This window comes from Physeter macrocephalus, chromosome 13 (genome assembly GCF_002837175.3).
Source record: "Physeter macrocephalus isolate SW-GA chromosome 13, ASM283717v5, whole genome shotgun sequence".
Taxonomy (NCBI): domain Eukaryota; kingdom Metazoa; phylum Chordata; class Mammalia; order Artiodactyla; family Physeteridae; genus Physeter; species Physeter macrocephalus.
In genome coordinates, this window is record NC_041226.1 from 80,810,230 (window position 1) to 80,831,017 (window position 20,788).

Sequence of the window (20,788 nt, forward strand, 5' to 3'; positions counted from 1 at the left end):
AAATGCCGTGATGACATAACTTATATTTCTTTTAATAACTCCTTTTGAGAGTCAGTGAGAAGTAACTGAATTTCATATGGCCCGCTTAAGAGAAAATACCTGTCAAACATTTAAAAAGATTGATTTGTTTGCGCTTCTACTCAAGTTGTAGAATTTCATCGTCTCAGTCATTTTTGAGCCAGAACTTCGATCCTCATTACGTTCCTTTAAGGCACATGCTGTTCTTAATACTCACTTTATAAACGAGAAGGGTAGAACTCAGGCCTTAAATTAAATAGTTTGCTCTTACCCAATTTTTAAACGTCAGGACCAGGGTTTAATATGGGGTCTGACTCCAAAGTCCATGTTTTTTGTGGTGTGGTAAAGAGTAAATATTTTGAGAATGCCATGGAGTAGTTGAATGTCCTGACATAGGAGGAGCAAGTTAAAAATTCAGATCATGGTTTTTTTTGTGGGGGGGTTATTTTAAGGAAGAAAGTGCCTGTACTTTTACTGGCTGTCAGGGTTGGGATTTTTTGTTTGTTTGTTTTTCTGATTGAGAAACAGAGATAAAGAAGATCTAGCAGTGTGTTCTGTCCTCTCAATTTCTGTGGCTGCATTTCAGTCTCGGACCTGCCTTTTGGTTCTCAACTTGGTTGTACTCCAGTGAAGAAAACCTAGTGTGCATTTGACAAACTCCAACACCCAATCGTGATAAAAACTCTTGGAACGGAGGAGAATTTCCTCAACAGCTACCAAAAAAAACCCCATAGCTAAAACCATTCTTAATAGTGAAAAACTAGATGCTTTCACCCAAAGACTGAGAACAAGGCAAAGAGGCCCTTCTTACCGTTCTTACTCAACGTCTTACTAGAAGTTGTAGCTAATACAGTAAGAGAAGGAAAGGGAATAAAAGATAGAGTGGGAAGGAAGAAATAAAACTGTCTTTGTTTACAAGTGACATGATTGTCTATATAGAAAACCCAAAGAATTAACAGAACCTCTTGGAATTTATAAGCTATCATAGCGAGACTGCAGGATGCAAAAGTCAATTGCGTCCCTGTATGCCAGCAGCAAACCAGTGGAATTTGAAATTAAAAACACAGCATGATTTTCAAGAACCTGTGTTTGAGATCCTGGCGTTAAAGGAGCTCTTGGGATGAGTTTGGTAACCAGCGTCAGGATCCTCGGTGCCAGCTCCATCCCCTGATGGGAGCTGACCAAGGTGCTTGCGGTCTGGATGCGGAGAGGTAACCAAGGTGCTTACCGGTCCAGATGAGAGAGACGGCAGGAAGCGCAGGCTCTCCCCCTTCATGGGACAATCCTCATTAAAAGGTAAAGCTGTCCAATGGAATTTTAAACACAGTGTCCACCTCAGTGTTTACTGTCGGTTGATGACATACGGGACACTGTTGTTTTCAACACAGAGGTTAGGGAAGGTCTCCTTCTGAGGCGAAAAACGAGACATTTGGCGAGTAAGCGGCCTGACTACCCTCCCTGTGTCCCTCTCCAGCCCCCTAGGTAAGGGGGAGGGGCTGGCCCAGGACACCTACTCAGTGCAGGAACCGTAGCCAAGCTGGGTCAAGGCCACCTGAAAATGGTGACTTCTGTTTTACTTTCTGTCTGCTCCTAGCCATGCTGTAACAAAACAGAGAGCTTACCAAAAATTACAATCAAAGAAAAATGCTAACCCTGTGTGTTTTGAGTTAACAATCAGAGCCTTATATTTTACCGGAGACATTTTAATAGTAAAACTATTCTTAAGCTACTTTGCCTTACCTTGAATTATTGGAATTAGGTAGTTGACATGTGCTGCTTTTGGAGCACATGTTCTGTGTTAGCAGTTGTTTTTACAGTCAACAAGTTGATAAAATGTCTACAAACACTCTCAATTTTGTTTTGTATCTAAAATGTCTACATTTTGTACTTGGAAATTCAGGACTGCTTATCATGTGGTAGAGTAATACTACACAATGTAAATTGTGATCAAAATGACTCCTTTCTGTTTTTCTTTTATACAGTACACATTTTGGAACTTCATACCCAAGAACTTATTTGAACAATTCAGAAGAATAGCCAACTTTTATTTTCTTATCATATTTCTGGTACAGGTAAGTCTGGTCATCTTTTTCTGTCACCTCAAATGTAAATATAAGTAAGTGGCATTTATTCTCAGGTGATTGGCTCGCTCATCAGCAGGAGCAAGGACTTGGTGCCCCTTTATCTTCGCTTGTTTTCTTCAAGGACAAGTGTGTTGGTTCAGAGAGACCTGTTCACTAAAACATAGGCGTGAGCGCTTGTGCCGGTGAACTGGTCCTGGCCACTTTCCGTCCTCATTCTCCAGTACTGACGGGAGAGCAGGATCTTCCTAATCTTTAGCGGGGATTCTCCTAAAAAAAAAAAACATTAAGAGAAAGAGAGATAAAAAAAAAGAGAGTGAAAACCACGGTGAGGTATGGATTAGGGAACAGGTCAGATGTGCTTTAAGAACAGCAACATAACTTGTCTCAATCATACAAAATACCGTTGAAGGACTTTTAAAATTTCCCAAACGGTAATTTATGCAAATAATGTCCTTAAAGTGTGGCACCAGAAGCAGAGGGGTAAATTGAAATAAAACGTGCACTGGAGTCAGCTGGTGTCTTTGCCACTGCTGACGTGGCTTCCTAAGCACATCCCGTAATTAAGGAGAACTGCCCTCAGTTGTTTTTTTTTTTTTGCGGTACGCGGGCCTCTCACCGCCGTGGCCTCTCCCGTGGCGGAGCACAGGCTCCGGACGCGCAGGCTCGGCGGCCACGGCTCACGGGCCCAGCCGCTCCGCGGCATGTGGGATCTTCCCGGACCGGGGCACGAACCTGCATCCCCTGCATCGGCAGGCGGACTCTCAACCGCTGCGCCACCAGGGAAGCCCTGCCCTCGGTTTTATAGTAAAAATTCACATCTAATTTATCTCCAGTGGTGGGATGAAGTGGGGTAACAGTAAAGCGAGTTAAAATGAGTCAAAGCAAACGTTGGGAGGTGTTACAGGGCCAGCCGGTCCGTCTAAAGCCCCTAAGAGGTGTTTCTGAAAATGACTCAACAGTTGTTTTCTCATTGCAGCTGATTATTGATACGCCCACGAGTCCAGTGACAAGTGGCCTTCCGCTCTTCTTTGTCATCACTGTCACGGCTATCAAGCAGGTGAGCTTTACAGGCAGAAAGGAGGAAGGTCCTACAGAATCTCTGCTATAGGACATCGCCTTTCATCCAAAGCAAAGTTCCCTGCTTTGTTTCAGCTGGTTTGTAGGAAACTTAGCTGACTTCTAGAAATTCACTTTTGTAACTGGTTTAGATAGGGTCTTGAGTTGAGATACTTGAGTTAAAAGAAGAGCGATTGTGTAATTTAGTGCTAGTTTGTCTCCCTGAGAGTTTGAAGAGGACACGGTCGTTCTCACGTGGAATCACCCGGAGACAGCACCGGAGTTGCTTCTCCCGCTGTGTCCCTGGCTGCCTGACCCCGAGGACCTGCTCGTGCGGACGGTCTGGGATGTGGCTCCATAAGTAGAACAGCCCGGCGACTCCTGACTCGCTCAGTGTGGATCGTGCTGTTCTCTGCAATCCTGATAAATAAAGCCGGTGACTAACGGGAAGGACAGTTCGTCTGTTAGTCCCGCCATCCGTTCAGCCAGTTTAATGCTCAACCGTCACCTCTGTTTAGTTCCAGGAAATTCCCGACATCTTGAAAGAAACCCCGCATCCATGAGCATCACTCCCCATCCCCCCCCCAGCTCCTGGCAGCCACCAGTCTACTTTCTGTTGCTATAATTTGCCTATTCGGGACATTTCATGTTAACAGGATCACACAGTAGTGATCTTTTGTGTCTGGCTTGTCTCACCGAGCATGTTTTCAAGGTTTATCCACGTTCTAGCATGTGTCAGTGCTTCACTCACAGATGAATAAGATTCCATCCTGTGGCTGACCACATTTTGTTGACCCATCATCCACTGATGGACATTTGGGGTGCTTCAACTTCTTTTTTTTTGATGTGGCTTTATTTATTTACTTACTTACTTCTTGCCACATGGCGTGGCTTGAGGAATCTTAGTTCCCCGACCAGCGGTCGAACCCAGAGAAAGCGCAGAGTCCTAACCACTGGACCGCCAGGGAATTCCCGGGACGCTTCTACTTTTTGTCTATTATGGAGAACACCGTTACGAACATTCACATATAAGTTTTGTGTGGACATAGGTTTTCATTTCTCCTGGGTACATACAAAGGAATAGAGTTGCTCTGATGTTGTAAAGAACTGCCAAAGTATTTTCCAAAGTGACTGCCCCATTTCACATTCCAACCAGCCGTGTGTGAGGTTTCAGTTTCTCCACATTCCTGCTAAGGCTTGTTGTCCATCTTTTTCATTACACTTATCCTAGCCGGTGTGGGGTGGTATCCCACTGTGGCTTTGATTTTACATTTTCTTGGTAACTGATGATGCTGAGCATCTTTTCATGAGCTTATTGGCCTTTTGTAAATCTTCTTTAGAGAAATAGCTTCAAGTCATTGGCCTGTTTTTAACTTGGGTTGTCTCTTTATCCATGAGTCGTGAAAATTCTTTATATGTTGTAGATACAAGTCACTTATCTGCTGCAAACTTTTTTTTTAATGATTTATTTATTTGTTTTGGCTGCGCCGGGTCTTAGTTGCGGCATGCGGGATCTTTTAGTTGCGGCATGCAAACTCTTAGTTGCGGCATGCATGCCGGATCTTGTTCCCCGACTAGGGATGGAACCCTAGCCCCCTGCCTTGGGAGCGCAGAGTCTTACCCACTGGACCACCAGGGAAGTAAGTCCCTGCTGCAAACTCTTGAACACGATGACATGTGCATTTGAAATAATTTACGGAAAGATAGCATCTAGTTAAATTCTTGATGGTCACATTGTTGCTGACAAAGCCATGCTTTCTGTGTTAGTTTCTAAATAAAAAATTAAAAAACGGAACACACATGAGACATGGTACAAGTGGCAGTGGGTGACAGTGGGAACGAGGTGGCGCATGGCGGAGTGACTGACTCCAGACCAAGAAAACATGAAGAATGGAGTCTCAAGGTGACCTTTGTGAGTGTGAGGGCGCTGCCTGCTGCTCTCCCAGCTAGTCTTCAGCGTGAACGTCTGGACTGGTCTGTATTTAATACAGAACCGTGAGCAGCATTTAAGGATTCCTTCGTGATAATTTGGGTTTTATTTTCCACTCACCAGTCATCTGGAAAAACAGATTTGAACAACGATACGATTTTACTTTATACCCATTAAATTGGCTTTTAAATGTAAAAGTCTGAAGAGCAGGTGGGATTAAGATGTGGTCAAACAGGCATCCACGCACACTGATGGGAGCACGTCGGGACCGTCGTGGGGAGCAGTTTGGAATGTCTGGCGAAGCTGAGGATGTGATACAGGGACCCACAGACGGAGCCTGGTCTGTGCACTTAGCACGTACTGTGTGAGCATCTTAGAACAGACCAGTCACCAGGGGGCTGGCGACCCCAGGCCTGATCTTAGAGGGTTCTGCCCTGAGACAGTGATGCAGGCAGAGCTGAAAGAGCACCGAGCCAGCCCCCAGAGCATCCTGACCGCAGCGAGGGGCCTCTGGATACAGCAAGTGTCCCTGTCCCTAAGTGTGTGCCCTTGAACTCCCCACCCTGTGGCTACGGAGTGAGGGTGGTGGTAGCAGCTCCTGGTGGGTGAGACCCGCCCGTGGGCACAGAAAGCGCCTGCCTGCCACCCTGGCCAGGACGCGGTGCCAGGCAGGCGGGAGCGCCGCCCTCCGCAGCCCGGGTCCTTCCTGGCTCGACCCTCAGACGCAGGCCAGCAGACCAGAGGGCCTGAGGAGAGGACGAAGGAGGCCCCTTGTCAGAGCTGTGGCCTTCCCGGGCCACCCGTCCCCAGGCTAACCTCCGGCTCTGCCAGACCCCCTGCCCTCCTGACCCGAGCCCTGGCTCCCCGCTTCCTGCTCAGCCCCTCCTCCTCTGCATGCGAAGCCCCTCCTCCTCTGCATGCGAAGCCCCTCCTCCTCTGCATGCGAAGCCCCTCCCTCGGAGCCCACGCCTGGCCAGCTCCCGCGCGCCGCGCTCCTCCGCGTGGGTGCTGAGCAGCATCGGACGACGCCGGGCGCCTCTGCGAGACCCTTGCAGCGCCGGCCTGGGTGGGCACAGCCCCTTGGTGCCGCCTGCCCCCCTGCCGGCCTGCCCGCGGCCCTCACCCCTCCCTTGGCCGCTCCTGAGACCCAGGGGGCTCGGGCGGCTCTCGGCCCCCCAGGGACCCCAGGCACAGCCCGGCTGACCCGAGGACGGCCGTCCGCCCGCGTGGGTCCCCACGGGAGCCTTTGGAGCCGTGTCGGGTGGGGCGGCGTCGCGTTGGTCCCGTGCTTGCGGGCCGGAGGCCGCGGCACGGGGCAGCCGGGACGCGGAGCAGGAAGGGGTCGGTGCAGGACGCGTGTCCCTGTGCAGGACGCGCCAGCACCTGCCCGGGTGGGGGCTGGGCGCGAGGGAAGGGAGCACAAAAGGTGACGAGGCTTCGCGCACGGCGGCGGCGGGAGCCCAGGGACGCGGCTCCCGCCCGCTCGTGTCCACACGCACTTGGCCGTGGCCACGGCCGCGCCCGCCAAGTCCGGGGGGCGCTCACGGCGTCTCTCCCCCACCGCAGGGCTACGAGGACTGGCTGCGCCACAAAGCGGACAGCGCCGTGAACCAGTGCCCCGTGCACTTCGTCCAGCACGGCCGGCTGGTGCGGAAGCAGAGCCGGAAGCTCAGGGTGAGTCCCCGCCGACCCCAGACGGCCCCCAGACGGCCGCAGACCTGTTACGATGAGAAGACAGCGCCACGGGGCTGTTTTCTTTGGCCAGACCTTCGTCTGAAATTGTTTCACTTATTTATTGGATGTAGGCCCACCCTCTTCCCCAAGTACTGCTCACTTCAGGCAAGCTCCTACCGCTATCGTTTTTTGACTTCTTACTTCTATGTATTTATTTTTAAAGCTTTAATCGACTTTATTTTTAGAGCAGGTTTAGGGTCACAGCAAATTGAGCGGAAGGGCCAAAGCCTCCGCGTGTCTCCCCCGCCCCCGGTCCCCCACGCACAGCCTCTCGGCCCTCAGGCTCCCCCCAGGCCTGTTGTCTGAAGCGTATGACATGATAGTAGCCAGTCAAGACAGGGAAAGCCCTAAACACCTGTGGAAAAAAGGCAAAATCATACTAGTATGATCAACTCTACTAGTTGGAAATTTATGAAAATGGGGACAGAAACCTCCCTGAAAGCTGCATTTTAATTTCTTTTTTTTCCAATATATTATTGGTGTAATAATGCATCATTATGTTTAAATTCTTATTTAAATTATTTAAGTGGATTATTTTCAGGCCTGTGCTAGCCGTTTGGAAGCGCTTACATGTGTACAGGTGATAAGTACGATTTCTACGGTTTGTCCCCGAGTCATGTCTCGCTGTGAGCCTGGGGGCGCAGCCTGGCCGGCATCCTCCGGATCCTCCTTGGGCTTGTCCTTGTCCTCCCGCTAGTCGCCGCCCCCCTCCCCCTCCCCCGCAGCCCCACCGTCCCTCTGTCCGACCGGGGGCTGCTTTCCTGGCCAGAAGTCGGGCCAGGGCCATCAGGAAGCTGCTGTGGGAGAGAGTCGCCAGCCCTCGTGCACAGGGACCGAAAGGTGGGCCTCCGCGTCTTTGAACCCGAGCCTCTGCTTCCAGGCACATCCCCAGGCCCTGGGAGGGGCGGCGGGTCAGCCTGGGGGTCAGTGGGTATCTCGGGCGGAGGACAGGGTTCGGGATGCCGGGACACTCCTGCTTCAGGTGTCATCAGCATGTGGTCCATCTTTGTTTACCTCGTAGTAGTTATTATATGTGTTCTATATTGGATGTATTTTTAAGTTTTTAAACCGTATTTTCTTTGTTGTATACATTTCGCCGTCCAGGTGTTTCAGTAATTCCCCTCCGTTAGCCTAGGTTGGCGATATTTTCCTAGTGGTCAAGGAGTCAGGAGGTGAGCAGCTGGGAGGACAGCCTCTCAGTGTGGGAACGCAGTGGGACCCCCATGTATGTGTTAACAGGCTCTTTCGGACCCTAGGCTCCAAGTACCGTTTCCTTTAACAACTATATTTCCTTTGCAAAGTTTTCTATACTTGGAATAAACATCTCTTCAAAAACAGACCTAAACAGTACCTGTCAGCAGAAAATTGAATTTTTAATGTATCGATCTCCTATGGGGAATGTCTGCTCTGTATCCAGCCTGTTTTACCCGAGAGGATTTTAATGGAGTCTGTGAGACAAAGAAGGAAGCAAAGGCTGCTTGTGGCTAGTAGAAAAGGAACCTTCAGTTGGTCCACCTCCAGGATTTGTCCTCGCGTGGATGGCGTCATACAGTCTGTAACTTTCATGCAGCTGAATTCCCTTGGGACTCACCCAGGTTGGGCGTCTGGACGCCTTCCTCTCGTTGCAGAGTCGGGGGGGGGGGGGGGGGGGTGTGGCCCAGGTGAAGGATGTTGATGTTTCTCCAGTTTGGAGCTGTTCAAGTAAAGCTGCTGTGAACATTTGTGTACAGGTTTTTGTATGAGTATAGTTTCCGTTTCTCTGGCATAAAAACTCAAGAGTTCAGTTGCTGGGTTGTCATGAAGTAACGGTAAAAGGAACAGCCAAACCATCTCCCAGAGTGTCTGCACCGTGTACCAGCAACGTGTGAGAGGCCCGTTTCTCAGCCTCCCCGGCAGCGTTTGGTGTTCTCACTGTTTCTTCTCTCAGTCATTCTGATTCGTGGTGCGGTTTAAGTGTGTGTTTCCCTAGAGGCTGGTGAACATCTTACCATGTGCTTATTTGCCATCAGGACATCCTCTTCATGAAACATGTATTCATGGCCTTTACCCATTTCCTACTTGGATTATTGAGGGTTTTTACTGTTGAACGTTGAGAGTTTCTATATTCTAGAATCTGGTCCTCTGTCAGAAATACCTAAATGGCGTATTTCGCAAAGGAGAAGTTGTTCATTTTGATGAAGTCTAATTTACTGATCTTTCCTTTTATGGATGCTGCCTTTCATGTCAAGGTTAAGAACTCTTTGCCAAGCCCTGGAGCCCAAAGGTTTTCTCTTGGTTTTTTTTTCCTGAAAGTTTTATAGTTTTATGTTTCAGATTTAACTTCCTGACCCATTTTGTGTTACTTTTCACATCAGGTGTGAGGTTTAGGTGAAAGTCCCTTTTTTGCCCAGGACTGACCAAGTGCTCGTCTGTTGGAAAGGCCGTCCCTCCTCCATCGGGTGGCCTTCGTACCTTTGTCCAAAGGCAGTTAAGCGTATTTTCGTGGGTCTGTTTCTGGGCTCTCGGCTACGTCGCGATGGCCTGTGCCCGTCTTCTGCGGGGACCACTCGGGACCATCCAGTCCTGAGCGCTGCGGCCACGTCACAGGCTTCATGCCCGCGGGGTGACTGCCCACCTCATCTGCCTGGCTGGAATACAAATGGTGCAGATATTTCTATCATTGCAAGATAGAATATTGCAAAATATTCTGTCTTAATGCACTGCGAAGCATCCCAGGTCTAAGGCTGGGGCATTGGCCTCACAGGTCTTTCCTGGGTTTGGGCCAAATGTCCAGGAAGCGATCTTCCTCAGTCGTATTAGCATCCACACACTTTGCTGCAAGTAACACCGTGATGGCACCTGTGGAGCCGCCGCCCAGAGCCCGGTTTTCGGTTCACGGTGCTGTCTGTCTGTCTGTCTGTCTGTCCTGCAGGTTGGGGACATCGTCATGGTCAAGGAGGATGAGACCTTCCCCTGTGACCTGATCTTCCTGTCCAGCAGCCGCGTGGACGGGACCTGCCACGTGACCACCGCCAGCCTGGACGGAGAGTCCAGCCACAAGGTAACGTGCCTGTTGTTTGTGCCCCGTCGGGACCCGTCGGGACCTCCCCATCCACCCCCAGCTGTGCTCTTGTGGCCAGAAGCTACACCGGGCCTGAGGCTCTGTGTTCAGGGAAAAGCCAGGGACTGTTTTCCTCTCGTTTGCTTCTCCCTGTTTCCCACTTTCTTCCTTCCATCCTCAGCCCCCATAACGACCAGCCTCTCAGGTTAACAGAAGCAACTCCATGTTCCTTATTTAGCTGTGTCGTTTAGCGGCGGTACCCAGTTAAGGATGGAAGGAAGAGATTGTTGGAATTTTGAAGTTTTCATTTTACTGGTCAAAGGTAGTGACTTGACTGGATGGAATTGTGTGAAAAGTGAGTCATGAGTCTAGTTTGCCCGACTGTTACGTCAGTGAGTGTCTTTTTTAAAAAAAATTTATTTATTATATTTATTTTTGGTTGCGTTGGGTCTTCGTTGCTGCGTGCAGGCTTTCTCTAGTTGTGGCGAGCGGGGGCTACTCTTCCTTGCGGTGCGCGGGCTTCTCATTGTGGTGGCTTCTCTTGTTGCGGAGCGCGGGCTCTAGGCGCGTGGGCTTCAGTAGTTGTGACTCACGGGCTTAGTTGCTCTGCAGCATGTGGGATCTTCCCGGACCAGGGCTCTAACCCGTGTCCCCTGCATTGGCAGGCGGATTCTTAACCACTGCGCCACTAGGGAAGCCCTATGAGTTATTTTTTTGTTAAAATATCTTAGTAAGGATTTTCTGAAATTATGATTCATTTCTTATGCTCAGCATGGAATTCTGTACCAGCAGCTAATGCTACAAAATTTTAATCAACAATCACAAAAGAAGAAACACATCGCTATTAATTTTAAGGATTTCATTGTTTTAAAAACCTGGAAGCTTCCAAGGAGTTTATGCAAGTGAGCCTTGCTCTGAGGCTCTGGCTCCGGAAATGCAACTCTAACAGTGCTTGTATGCTGCCTGTGGACACAGGCGATTCTATGCCGGGAAAGCACCAAAGGGTGCCCTAATCCTTTGTGGGTGACTTGGGGTGTCGTCGTATGAAGCCCTGTGGGGTTTCCCACGTTTACTCTCACATTTTCTATGTAACGAATCCCAGGAGGGGGGACCCTTCTGGCACAGTCAACTGTCAGGGAGAGCAGTTCTGGGCTGGAAAGTGCTGGGTGTCCAGTGGCCGTTGGAGCTTGGGGTGTTGTGTCCCGTCCTCCCCGGCCCCGCGAGCCGTGCACACCCGGCTGCGGGCAGTGGGCTGCCCTCTGCACCCCGACCCACAGAGGGACATCACTGCCTAGAGGTGTCCCTGGAGCAGACGCCACGAGCCTCCGGGTGCATCACTGCCGTCCGGGTGAAGTTTCACAGCAGTCACCCGGGTCCAGACATGGCCCATGTCAGCACCGGGGCTGTGCTTGGACCTCTCTGTTTGTGCTTGTGGGGGCCGGAGTCACCTGAGCCCTTTCCTTAAAAGCAGAGGTCACAGGGCTTCCCTGGTGGCTCAGTGGTTGCGAGTCCGCCTGCCGATGCAGGGGACGCGGGTTCGTGCCCCAGTCCGGGAGGATCCCACATGCCGCGGAGCGGCTGGGCCCGTGAGCCATGGCCGCTGAGACTGCGCTTCCGGAGCCTGTGCTCCGCAACGGGAGAGGCCACAACGGTGAGAGGCTTGCGTCCCGCAAAAAAAAAAAAAAAACAAAAACAAAAACAAAAAACCCCGCAGAGGTCACGCCTACAGTTTTCACATCTGTAAGATGGGGGCAAACCTGTGTTCCAGGGGCTCTTGTGAGGCTATAATTAGGAAATGTCCCAAAGTGCTGACACACAAGTGCCTCCACACGTTGCAGGGATGCTGTGATCACACCCCCTGTTGCTCTGAATCCTTTCACGCTTTGCCCGACACTTACTCATGGGAGACACGGAGGAGACTGCGTCCCCTCGCCCCGTCCCTCCTTCCTCTCTCCTCCCAAGGCTGTTCCACCCATCCACGCTCCTTGGTGCCGTCTGGGCCCATCTTCTCAAAATGGGGTCCCAGACCCCAGCACCAGCATCACCTGGGATCAGGTTAGAAATGCGGTTCTCGGGCGCCACCCCAGACTCAGGGCCTGGGGGCGGGGCCTGGGGTCCGTGGCCCCCTTGCTTTGAGGAGCCCTGGGGTCAAGGCCAGGTGAGGGTCCGTGCAGAAAGCTGTGCTCCCCGGACAGTGACGGGTGAGGGCAGCTTGCCATGCCTGCGACAGCTGTCTGTGAACCGTATAAACAAAAAAGAATATTTTAGGTCCCAAATTTGTTTCCTGATTCAGAGCCTCCACTCTGACAGATGAATCCAAGTGTCCAGTTTTGAAGAAGAATTCTGTTAGTTGAGGACACTGGCTAAGAATGGAAGAATTTCCTGGCACCTAATAGGTATAGGAATCCGGGTGGTACCTACAGTTCTGTAACCTTGTTACATTTGCAAACTCTTTATTATACACCCTGCCTCGTATGGTAACCAGGCTTTGTAACCAGGCTTATTTATATGCCTAAAACATTAAACATTGGTGCTGCGTAAGACGGGAGACCCCCGCTGCTGGGTTTGTCTTGATCATTTTGGCTGTGAATTCCCATTTCTTGTCAATCTGCAGACCCATTATGCAGTTCAAGACACAAAGGGGTTTCGTACGGAGGAAGATATAGATTCTCTCCACGCCACCATCGAGTGTGAGCAGCCCCAGCCCGACCTCTACAGGTGAGCCGGCCTCCTGGTCCCGGGCGTCCTCCCTGCCGCCCAGGCCACGTGCCCGGCCGCGTGGTGGTGTGGAGAGAGATTGTAAATCGCTGCTGAGAAATTAGGACCTGGTCAAAAATACATTACTTCTGTATTTTCATAGTCCAGCAATGTTCCAATCCATAACTCTTAATACAAATATTTGAAAAGGCTTGATGGAACTAAATTTGTCAAAGAAAAATGAATTTTCTGTATTTTGAGGAAGTGACTGTAAGGGAAATCATTTAAGTCATGAGCTAATAAATAGGACAATTAAAAAGTGGGAGGAGGGGGGAGGGGAGGAGGAGGGGGGAGAGAAGAAGAAGAAGAAGAAACAGCTTCACTCACCTATTGCCTACATCCGTGCTTAACTTTATTTATCGACCTCATCATTAAAAATGAGGGAGGAGGGGGAGGGGGGAGGAGGGGGAGGGGGGAGGAGAGGGAGAGGGGAGGAGGGGGGAGGGGGGAGGGGGGGAGAGGAGGGGTTTAGCCTCACACCCCTGTGTTTCCAGTACAGAATCCCAGCCCTTCTTAGAAACGGGTCAGGGGTGAGGAGGGGGGTTCCCCAGAGCCGGGGTCTCAGGTCCTGCCCCCCTCCCCGGTCCCCTGCTGCCCTGGCAGTGACCTGACTCTCCTGTCCCCAGGTTCGTCGGCCGCATAAATGTTTACAGCGATCTGAATGACCCCGTGGTGAGGTGAGGAGTCCTGCTTCTTCTAAACACTTGGCGAGTTCATCTCTATCGTTCAATTAAACGTGGATTCTTTTCCTGATGAGAGTTTTTCATCGTTGCTGTCCTGCTGGGCTTGAGGGGGGAGTTCTGCGTGACCGGGGGTCCGGGTTCCGCTCACTTGCTGGGTTCTCTTGTGTGCACGTCTGGACGCGTTAACAGACGAGCGACCCCGTGGCTCTGCCAAGGATGTCCTCACAGCCGGGAGGGGTAGGAGCTGGTCCAGCAGGCGAAGGGGAAGGCGCGTTTCCCCAGTGGAAACGCTCTTCATAACTGAACAGACCGTGCGTCTTCAGCTAGGAGGTTGAAAGGTTTCTGACTTGGGGGCCGCTTTACTGGGCCTCATGAATCTGCCCAGACTCATCACTGGGACACAGCCTCAGTCTTAGACGTTGGGGGATGTGTCTCCCACGGGCTTGTCCAGGCTCACGTCCCCCCGGGGACGGGGGAATCTGCTTCAGGGGAGGGGCAGTGGCCAGTGCCATCACAGGTGGGTGTCTACACCTGCTTCATCGGTGGCCTCACCCCGGACCGCTGGCGGCAGGGAGCTGACTTGGCCCTGAGGTCGTGGCGCCCAGACGGAGCCAGCCCTGCTCACTGCAGCTGTGGCCCGTGCTGCCTCACTTCCCGGGCCTTGGACGTTTTATCTGCACGTGGCCTCAGGTCTACACTGAGGGAACTTGGCTTTCAGTAGGTTTTGACATCGCTCTCCTTCTTCACAAACCCCACTGGTTAGAGAAATTATTTTTCTTCCAAGTTAAGCAGTCACCAGATTGTCTGTGTCCTGGCATTACCTTGTGTATTAAAGAAAATACTGGGCCAGAAGTAGGAAAAAAAACACTCAGTGGGAAATTACTGCAAAATAAATCGTCATGGGGTTTATCTCCTTGAAAGTCTCCAGAAATTACTTGTTTTAAGGAAACAGTTGGCACCCCTCTTAGCATGTTTTGATCACCATTCTTCATCAGCAGGTTAGCAGTTGCTTTCCAGAATCTATGGAGGCATTGCCTTGATTTTTCTTAAATACCTGTTGTTCTAAAGGTAAATGCCTAGTTACTTTGGAGAAACAATGTGGATTTCTGTGTCTTGCGAGGATTAATTTGAGTTTGAACAAGAGTGAATATATTTAGACGGATCCATATTGCCAGTGAGTGAGGCTGGACAAGTGAGCATTGCAGGCTTTCCTTGTTTGATATTTGGACGAAGTTGAAGGCTGAGCCCTTTGGGAAGATAATTACCAATATATTTTGTATTTTGATACTAATTCTAGTTTAGCTTTTTAAGTATCTATATGATTCAGCAGACTTTTAATATTTGGGTATTTAGAGATGTTTATAAACTCGTGGTGTGGACAGTTATGAGTTATATATATCTAAGCTCTCAGTCTTTCTGGAGTGATACTTCTTCATCTTCCTGTCCAAACTAGAAGTGAAGTACTTTTTGAAGTAAATTATTTTTAGACTCCCCAGAGACACTTTATAAAAGGGCCATTTATTTCCATAAACACCTTGGACATGAGCTGTCATAAGTGTTTGCTAACAGAGGCTGACAGTACTTGTAACACAAGCAGACAGCACGTGTGCAGCCGGGCGCCTGTCCCGCGTGGCTGTGAGGCTGGGGGACACACCCTGAGGCCATGGGACAGCCCTGGGTAGGCCCGTCGGGTCGGGGGCGGGGGGGCCCTGCCAGCGCACCCCGCTGAGCAGCCCCCCTTTCTCATCTTCAGCCTGATGTGGTCCTGAGCTGGGTCAGCTAAGTATGCTGAACGCGTTTGAGCCTATCACGTTCAGTGGATTCTCAAGCTTCCATGGTAAAGGGAAATTAAATGCCGACAAAGTGAAAAGCAAGCTTTAGCAAATCTTTCCCTTTACCCCAAATCAACTCTTTCCCTTTACCCTCCGAAGAAAATCAGGAGAATATTGTAAATGGCAAACTTAGTGAATCTGAATTGTGCTTATTCCCCTTCTACTCTTGGGAAACGAGAAGAAATTATTACTCGGTCAACAAAGGGGCCACTGGGCCACGAGCCCCTGAAGGCAGAGCGTCTGCCTGCTGCTCACTGTTGGGTCCAGAGTGCTGGTTTTTACACGAATGGTTTCTAAATTCCTCGGTCACTGCGCTTGCCCCTGCAGCAGTACCTGGATCGCCCCAGGCTTCCGGGCTGCCGGCATTCAGGGGCCTTTGGGGCTTGATGCAGTGCTTGTAAATGCCACGCGGGGCCTCACAGCCTTCTTCCCTGAAAGCGCGACTGTGTTGGGTACATGAAACCCCCGAGGGTGCGGGAGAAACAGCTGAGTGAGGCGCTGGCACCACTTGGGGTCCCCGGTGCCTCAGGCCTCAGACGTGAAGCCTGTTAGGGGCGGGTTTCCGGTTGGTCCCTCGAGTGGCACTTCTGACTAGTGCCCAGGGGCTGCTCATGGCACCCGTGGGGGCCCCAGCACCCTCGCTGTCGCCAGCGGAGCGCGTTTAAAGCCTTGGGGTGCGGCCCAGTGGGGCTGGGGCAGGGCTGGGGCCCTGGAGGAGCTGACTCTTCTGGGATCTCCCCGCAGACAGGTTCTTCCCGCCCCCCAGGGAAAGAGCACGTGCTTTTACATGGGCCCGGCTAGCTTTCCTAGTCCAAGCACAAGCAGATCTACACTGAGACGGTCTCCTCTTAGAACAAAGTGTGTGGGGCCAGTGAGCTGCTTCTCCATCTTGTCGTGCCGACCTGCTTTCTCCATTGCCCTGTTTCTGGTCATCCTTATCTTTGCAGGCCATTAGGATCGGAAAACTTGCTTCTTAGAGGAGCCACGCTAAAGAACACTGAGAAAATCTTCGGTAAATGTTTTCATTAGTGAATTATTAATAATAGCTTCTAAAACCAAGGACCCATTAAGCAGTTAAAATCCGTAGATTTAACTACAGATGAAAGCGTACCATGAAAGCATCTCTTTGTGCTTTGAGGGGCTGTGGATTTATGGCCGCGGTAATTTTCCTCACTGAGAAAACCAGTCACTGCGTATAACCGCAATCCACAGAGCCGTGACACCTGAGAGTGTTGCTTGCAAATTAAGTGCCTGTAGTTTTTGACTCAAACGTAAACTTATATCTATGAAAGGGTTCACATGGTGTAGTTCTGCAAGAAATTTCCTTTAATGGCTGTATTTCTTTGCTAGTATTTCCCACTTCTGGTGGGTTACTTTTTATGTTTTAACTTAAACAACTTATACAAATGTGTCCCGTTGTTGGAAAACTCAGTACATTAAAATCTGAACTTAAAAAAAAGTGCGGATTGCTGTTTATGCAGGAAAAGAAAAGCATTCCCTTGGTCTAGAGAATCCTGCGTGACTTTTTATGAACAGCTAGCTTGCCTAGAAATATTTAAAATATGATCCGTTTTGTCCAAAATTTCATTTTTATCGTAGCTGCGCGTACTTTACGATGTAAAGCAAGACACAGTTGTGGTGTTGTTCTAACATCTGCTCTGTACTTTATAGGTGTTGCTATTTACACGGGCATGGAAACCAAGATGGCACTGAATTATCAGTCAAAATCCCAGAAGCGATCTGCTGTCGAAAAGTAAGCTGAGTGCCCCATGGTTCGAAACATGTAAAAACCCATCCGTGGCTTCCCGCTGTTGCAAAACCCCCGCAGATGGGGAACCATTTTCCTCTAGTCTTACTAGCAACTCCTTCATGGGATCTGATGGACAGTCCAGCGGGTTATTTAGACCTTAGATTGACAGTCTTACTTTGTGGGGACGTAAATGGCCACGCACCCTCAGCCACGTCTGCAGGCTCCCGCCCATGCGTGGACACCTGGAGTTCTGGGTCAAGGTCAGTTGTGGGTGCCCAGCATCTCCTCCCGCCATTTCATGAAAAAGTGAAAGTTCAGTCACTTTTCTGATACGGGTTCAGTGAGGAAAGCATTAGCAGAGGGAACAGTCTTCTTTTCATTAAATGGTAAAATCCTGATAATAAGTCAAGGACACAGTTGAATTTGTAAGAAAGCATGGCCCAGAATGATGTCTTCTCTGCCTCTCGCTAAAAAGTGTGTCCTTGACTTGAAGTGTACAACTGAGTGTCCACATGTTGTGTAATAAAGGGCTCCTGGGTGATGTGTAGGGAGACTGTTGAGGCATCGTGTGTCTGCTCCTGGCAAGTCGACCTTGAAATGTGATCCTGGGTCTCTGTCCATCTGTGGCTGCATCAGATGTGAACTTGGACAGTTGGTTCTTATTAAAGAAGAATGCTTAGTTTCCAGATGTCTGCATTGGCAAATTGGTTTCAGAAATAGATATTGGAAAATCAAACCTTCTTCATAAGCTCCTAAGATACCGGCTAAGGATTCAGCACTTTTCCTATGTGGAGGGCATTCGCTCCCTCCCTCCCTCCCCGCTTCCTTCGTGGTGATAATCTCCAAGTTTGGAACTCACTGGCTGATGCTCCATGGTAGAAGAAGTTGATTTCTGGGTGTTCTTTGAATTAAGAGCCCTAGACCATGCAGAAGCCCTGTGAGCAAGGCTGTGCCCTCCTGTCTATCGGCGTTCCCGGCCCTCAGCACTTGCCCTGGTGGCCCCAGAACACACGCCAGTGCCCACGGAGTGTACTCAGTTGTAGACGAGCTTGCGTTTTCACTTTTACCGTGACAGTTCGTCCGGGGGTCCTTTAAAACCTGTCGTTGTGCTGTTCCTGTCTGTTCACAACGTGTTCGTGCTGGCGTTTGTGAGAAAGGCGACGCGCAGCTCAGGATTCCTCGGGGACTGGGCACTAAGTCACCACCGCTGTCTTGTGTTTCAGGTCAATGAATGTGTTCCTCATCGTGTACCTCTGCATCCTAATCAGCAAAGCGCTGATTAACACCGTCATGAAGTACGTGTGGCAGAGCAAGCCGTTCCAAGATGAGCCGTGGTACAACCAGAAGACAGAGGCAGAAAGGCAGAGGAACCTGGTACGGAAAGGGACTCTGCAGGCTGTCGCTGTGGAAACGTGGGGAGACCGGATGAGGTCTAGGCTGATGAAATCTTTGTGGTAGACGCGCTCATTGATAGCGAAGGTGTCAGCTGCCTGCCCCCGCCCCCGGCCCCGCAGTTGTGGACACTGGTTGAGCCTCCTTCTTTGGGCATTTGAATAGTCAAGTCTGAAAAGGTAGCGGCTTCCATCCTAGATTCATAAGGACACACCTTAAACACCTAAAACTCAGCACGGTGACCTGTATTATAAGAGGGGCTGAGTAGCTGCTTATTAGTGAGATTCACGGTCCCTAATTAGGTAATAGATGAATAAAAGGCACATCTCGATGGGAAATTACAATAAGAATTGGTTTCATTTTTACGTAGGGGGATTTTGGCTCCGTTGCTCATTTATCAAAAATGTTTTCCCCCAAACCAGCGTGTTAATTTGATGAAATGTCCTCTGCTTAAAGCAGTACAGTCTTCCGGCTGGGGCTACCGCGTCCGCCTGAGCGGTGTGCCAATCCGGACCCGGATCCACGCAGCTCAGAGCAGGGCCGTGTGCAGATCCCAACCTGGCCCCACTTCCTTCCTGTGTTCAGTCCGGCCTCCCATGAGACACATGGCTCAAAAATAAGGATAAACCTATACAGAAACACCATTTGTACAGACCCCTAAATTCGGTAGTTTATCAGACTCTCGAGGGAAACTCGCAATAATCACAGTGTACGGCGTCCTGCGGGCTCTCAGCTGGAGACCCAGCCCCTGCTCCCCGCCGTCCCTGAGTGTGACTCACAAGTGACCTAATCCCCCCCCACGCCCCCCACCCCCCAGCAGCGCAGATGTCGGGCAGCCCCTGTCCCGGGCCTGCCACGGCGCTAAAGTCGGGTGCAGGAGACAAAGCCGACGGCCCCCGCCGCCCCAGTGGTCTTCACCTTGGGGTTTGAAGCACTTGGTTTAAAAACAGCCCTTGGGCTTCCCTGGTGGCGCAGTGGTTGAGAATCCGTCTGCCGATGCAGGGGACACGGGTTCGCGCCCCGGTCCGGGAAGATCCCACGTGCCGCGGAGCGGCTGGGCCCGTGAGCCATGGCCGCTGAGCTTGCGCGTCCGGAGCCTGTGCTCCGCAGCGGGAGAGGCCGCAGCGGTGAGAGGCCCGCGTACCACACACACACAAAATAATAATAATAAAAACAGCCCTCGTTCGGCTGTGCTGACTGGCTCTGAGCTGTGAGCTGCCGTGATGCTGGCGGGCGGCACGTGGGGTCACCCCGCCTTCTCTTAGCTTCTCAGAGCCTTCACGGACTTCCTGGCCTTCATGGTTCTCTTCAACTACATCATCCCCGTGTCCATGTACGTCACCGTGGAGATGCAGAAGTTCCTCGGCTCCTACTTCATCACCTGGGACGAAGAGATGTTTGACGAGGCAACGGGGGAAGGGCCTCTGGTTAACACCTCGGATTTAAACGAGGAGCTCGGACAGGTCAGGTCTCCTCAATTATCTTCTCTCACTGGCTGGCCACTGAGCCCCTCTCTTTTACGTCCCCAGGTTTCTAGAAGCTACGTGATTCTTGTCACGCAGGCAGATCATCAGGATGGTCAGATGGGAACGTTTCCATCTCAGCTCATGCGCAGAGATATAACCTATACCTGGTGAAAGACGGCGGCAAAGTGGCCTTTTAACTTTATGTGACGGTGCGGGGTGCTTTGGGGTTCACAGGTTACGCAGATTCATCACGTTAACTCGCTGCCGTAAGCTCATCCGTGGCCCTTCTAAGTGGCGCTGATTCTGGGTTTCAGGGGAGGGTTAGCAGTGAGCCTGCTCACGGGGCTGCCCTCGGCCCTCCCGTCCCGTCGCCTCGGTCTTCACGGCCCCGGTCATCATTGCCAGGGTGGGCAGGGTGAGACCTGAGTTTCAGTCTCGCGGTGTAAGGAGCTCAGAACCCCTCCACTGAACTCCTGCTCCAGGCCGACGGCTCGCGGCCTGGGCTCTGCAGTGGCAGCTCTTGACCTGTAAAGTGGGCGTACTAACAGGTACCCGCCCTGCAGCGTGTCCCGCGGACGGAGTGTGCGGGTGGGGGCCCCCGCGCGGGAGCCCAGCAGGATGGGTAGAGCGTGGACTCGCCGGGACCCTCCAGCCGCTCCCGAGCCCGCGGGTCTCTGATAGCCGGCGGCGGGGGCTCGGGGGGGGGACCCATGCTCCCCACAGCTCACGAGGTGCCCACGGGGTCCGGGATCCCCACCTTCCTTCAGTTTATCGAGATCCAGGGTTTAAAACTCCGTGTGGTTTTCACACTTGCCACAGTTTTCTATCGGAGATTTTTGTCCCTTGACTTGTTTGAATTCTGTCACCTTCCAGCCCTTAAACGATGCTGCAGGCTTGGACCTCCCAGGCCGTATGGGATAAGCTCACCCCACCCGTACCCTTGATTTTCTGGTCAGATCGGATCCAGGACCAAGCCCCCAAGCCCCACCGCGTCTCTGTCTCTCCATGAGACCGAAGGAGAAAAGTGTGGGAAGTCCCCCCTCGGC

The 20,788-nt window shown here is 51.2% G+C and overlaps 1 protein-coding gene across 10 annotated transcripts in view; it reads left to right on the plus strand.

The window, feature by feature from the left end:
* The window catches only part of ATP11A (ATPase phospholipid transporting 11A), a 114,430-nt gene that overhangs the window by 57,402 nt on the left and 36,240 nt on the right, over nt 1-20,788 (plus strand). For 9 of the 10 annotated variants that reach the window (XM_028497694.2, XM_028497689.2, XM_024117444.3 and 6 more), the window contains exons 3-12: nt 2,001-2,090; nt 3,079-3,159; nt 6,655-6,762; nt 9,734-9,862; nt 12,477-12,580; nt 13,246-13,296; nt 16,082-16,146; nt 16,806-16,887; nt 18,108-18,258; nt 19,542-19,739. In XM_028497694.2, the coding sequence (XP_028353495.1) occupies nt 2,001-2,090; nt 3,079-3,159; nt 6,655-6,762; nt 9,734-9,862; nt 12,477-12,580; nt 13,246-13,296; nt 16,082-16,146; nt 16,806-16,887; nt 18,108-18,258; nt 19,542-19,739 (1,059 nt within the window). Of the gene's footprint in view, nt 1-2,000; nt 2,091-3,078; nt 3,160-6,654; nt 6,763-6,783; nt 7,663-9,733; nt 9,863-12,476; nt 12,581-13,245; nt 13,297-16,081; nt 16,147-16,805; nt 16,888-18,107; nt 18,259-19,541; nt 19,740-20,788 lie in introns of those variants that run through there. The other variant, XM_028497696.2, reaches the window with a different exon arrangement.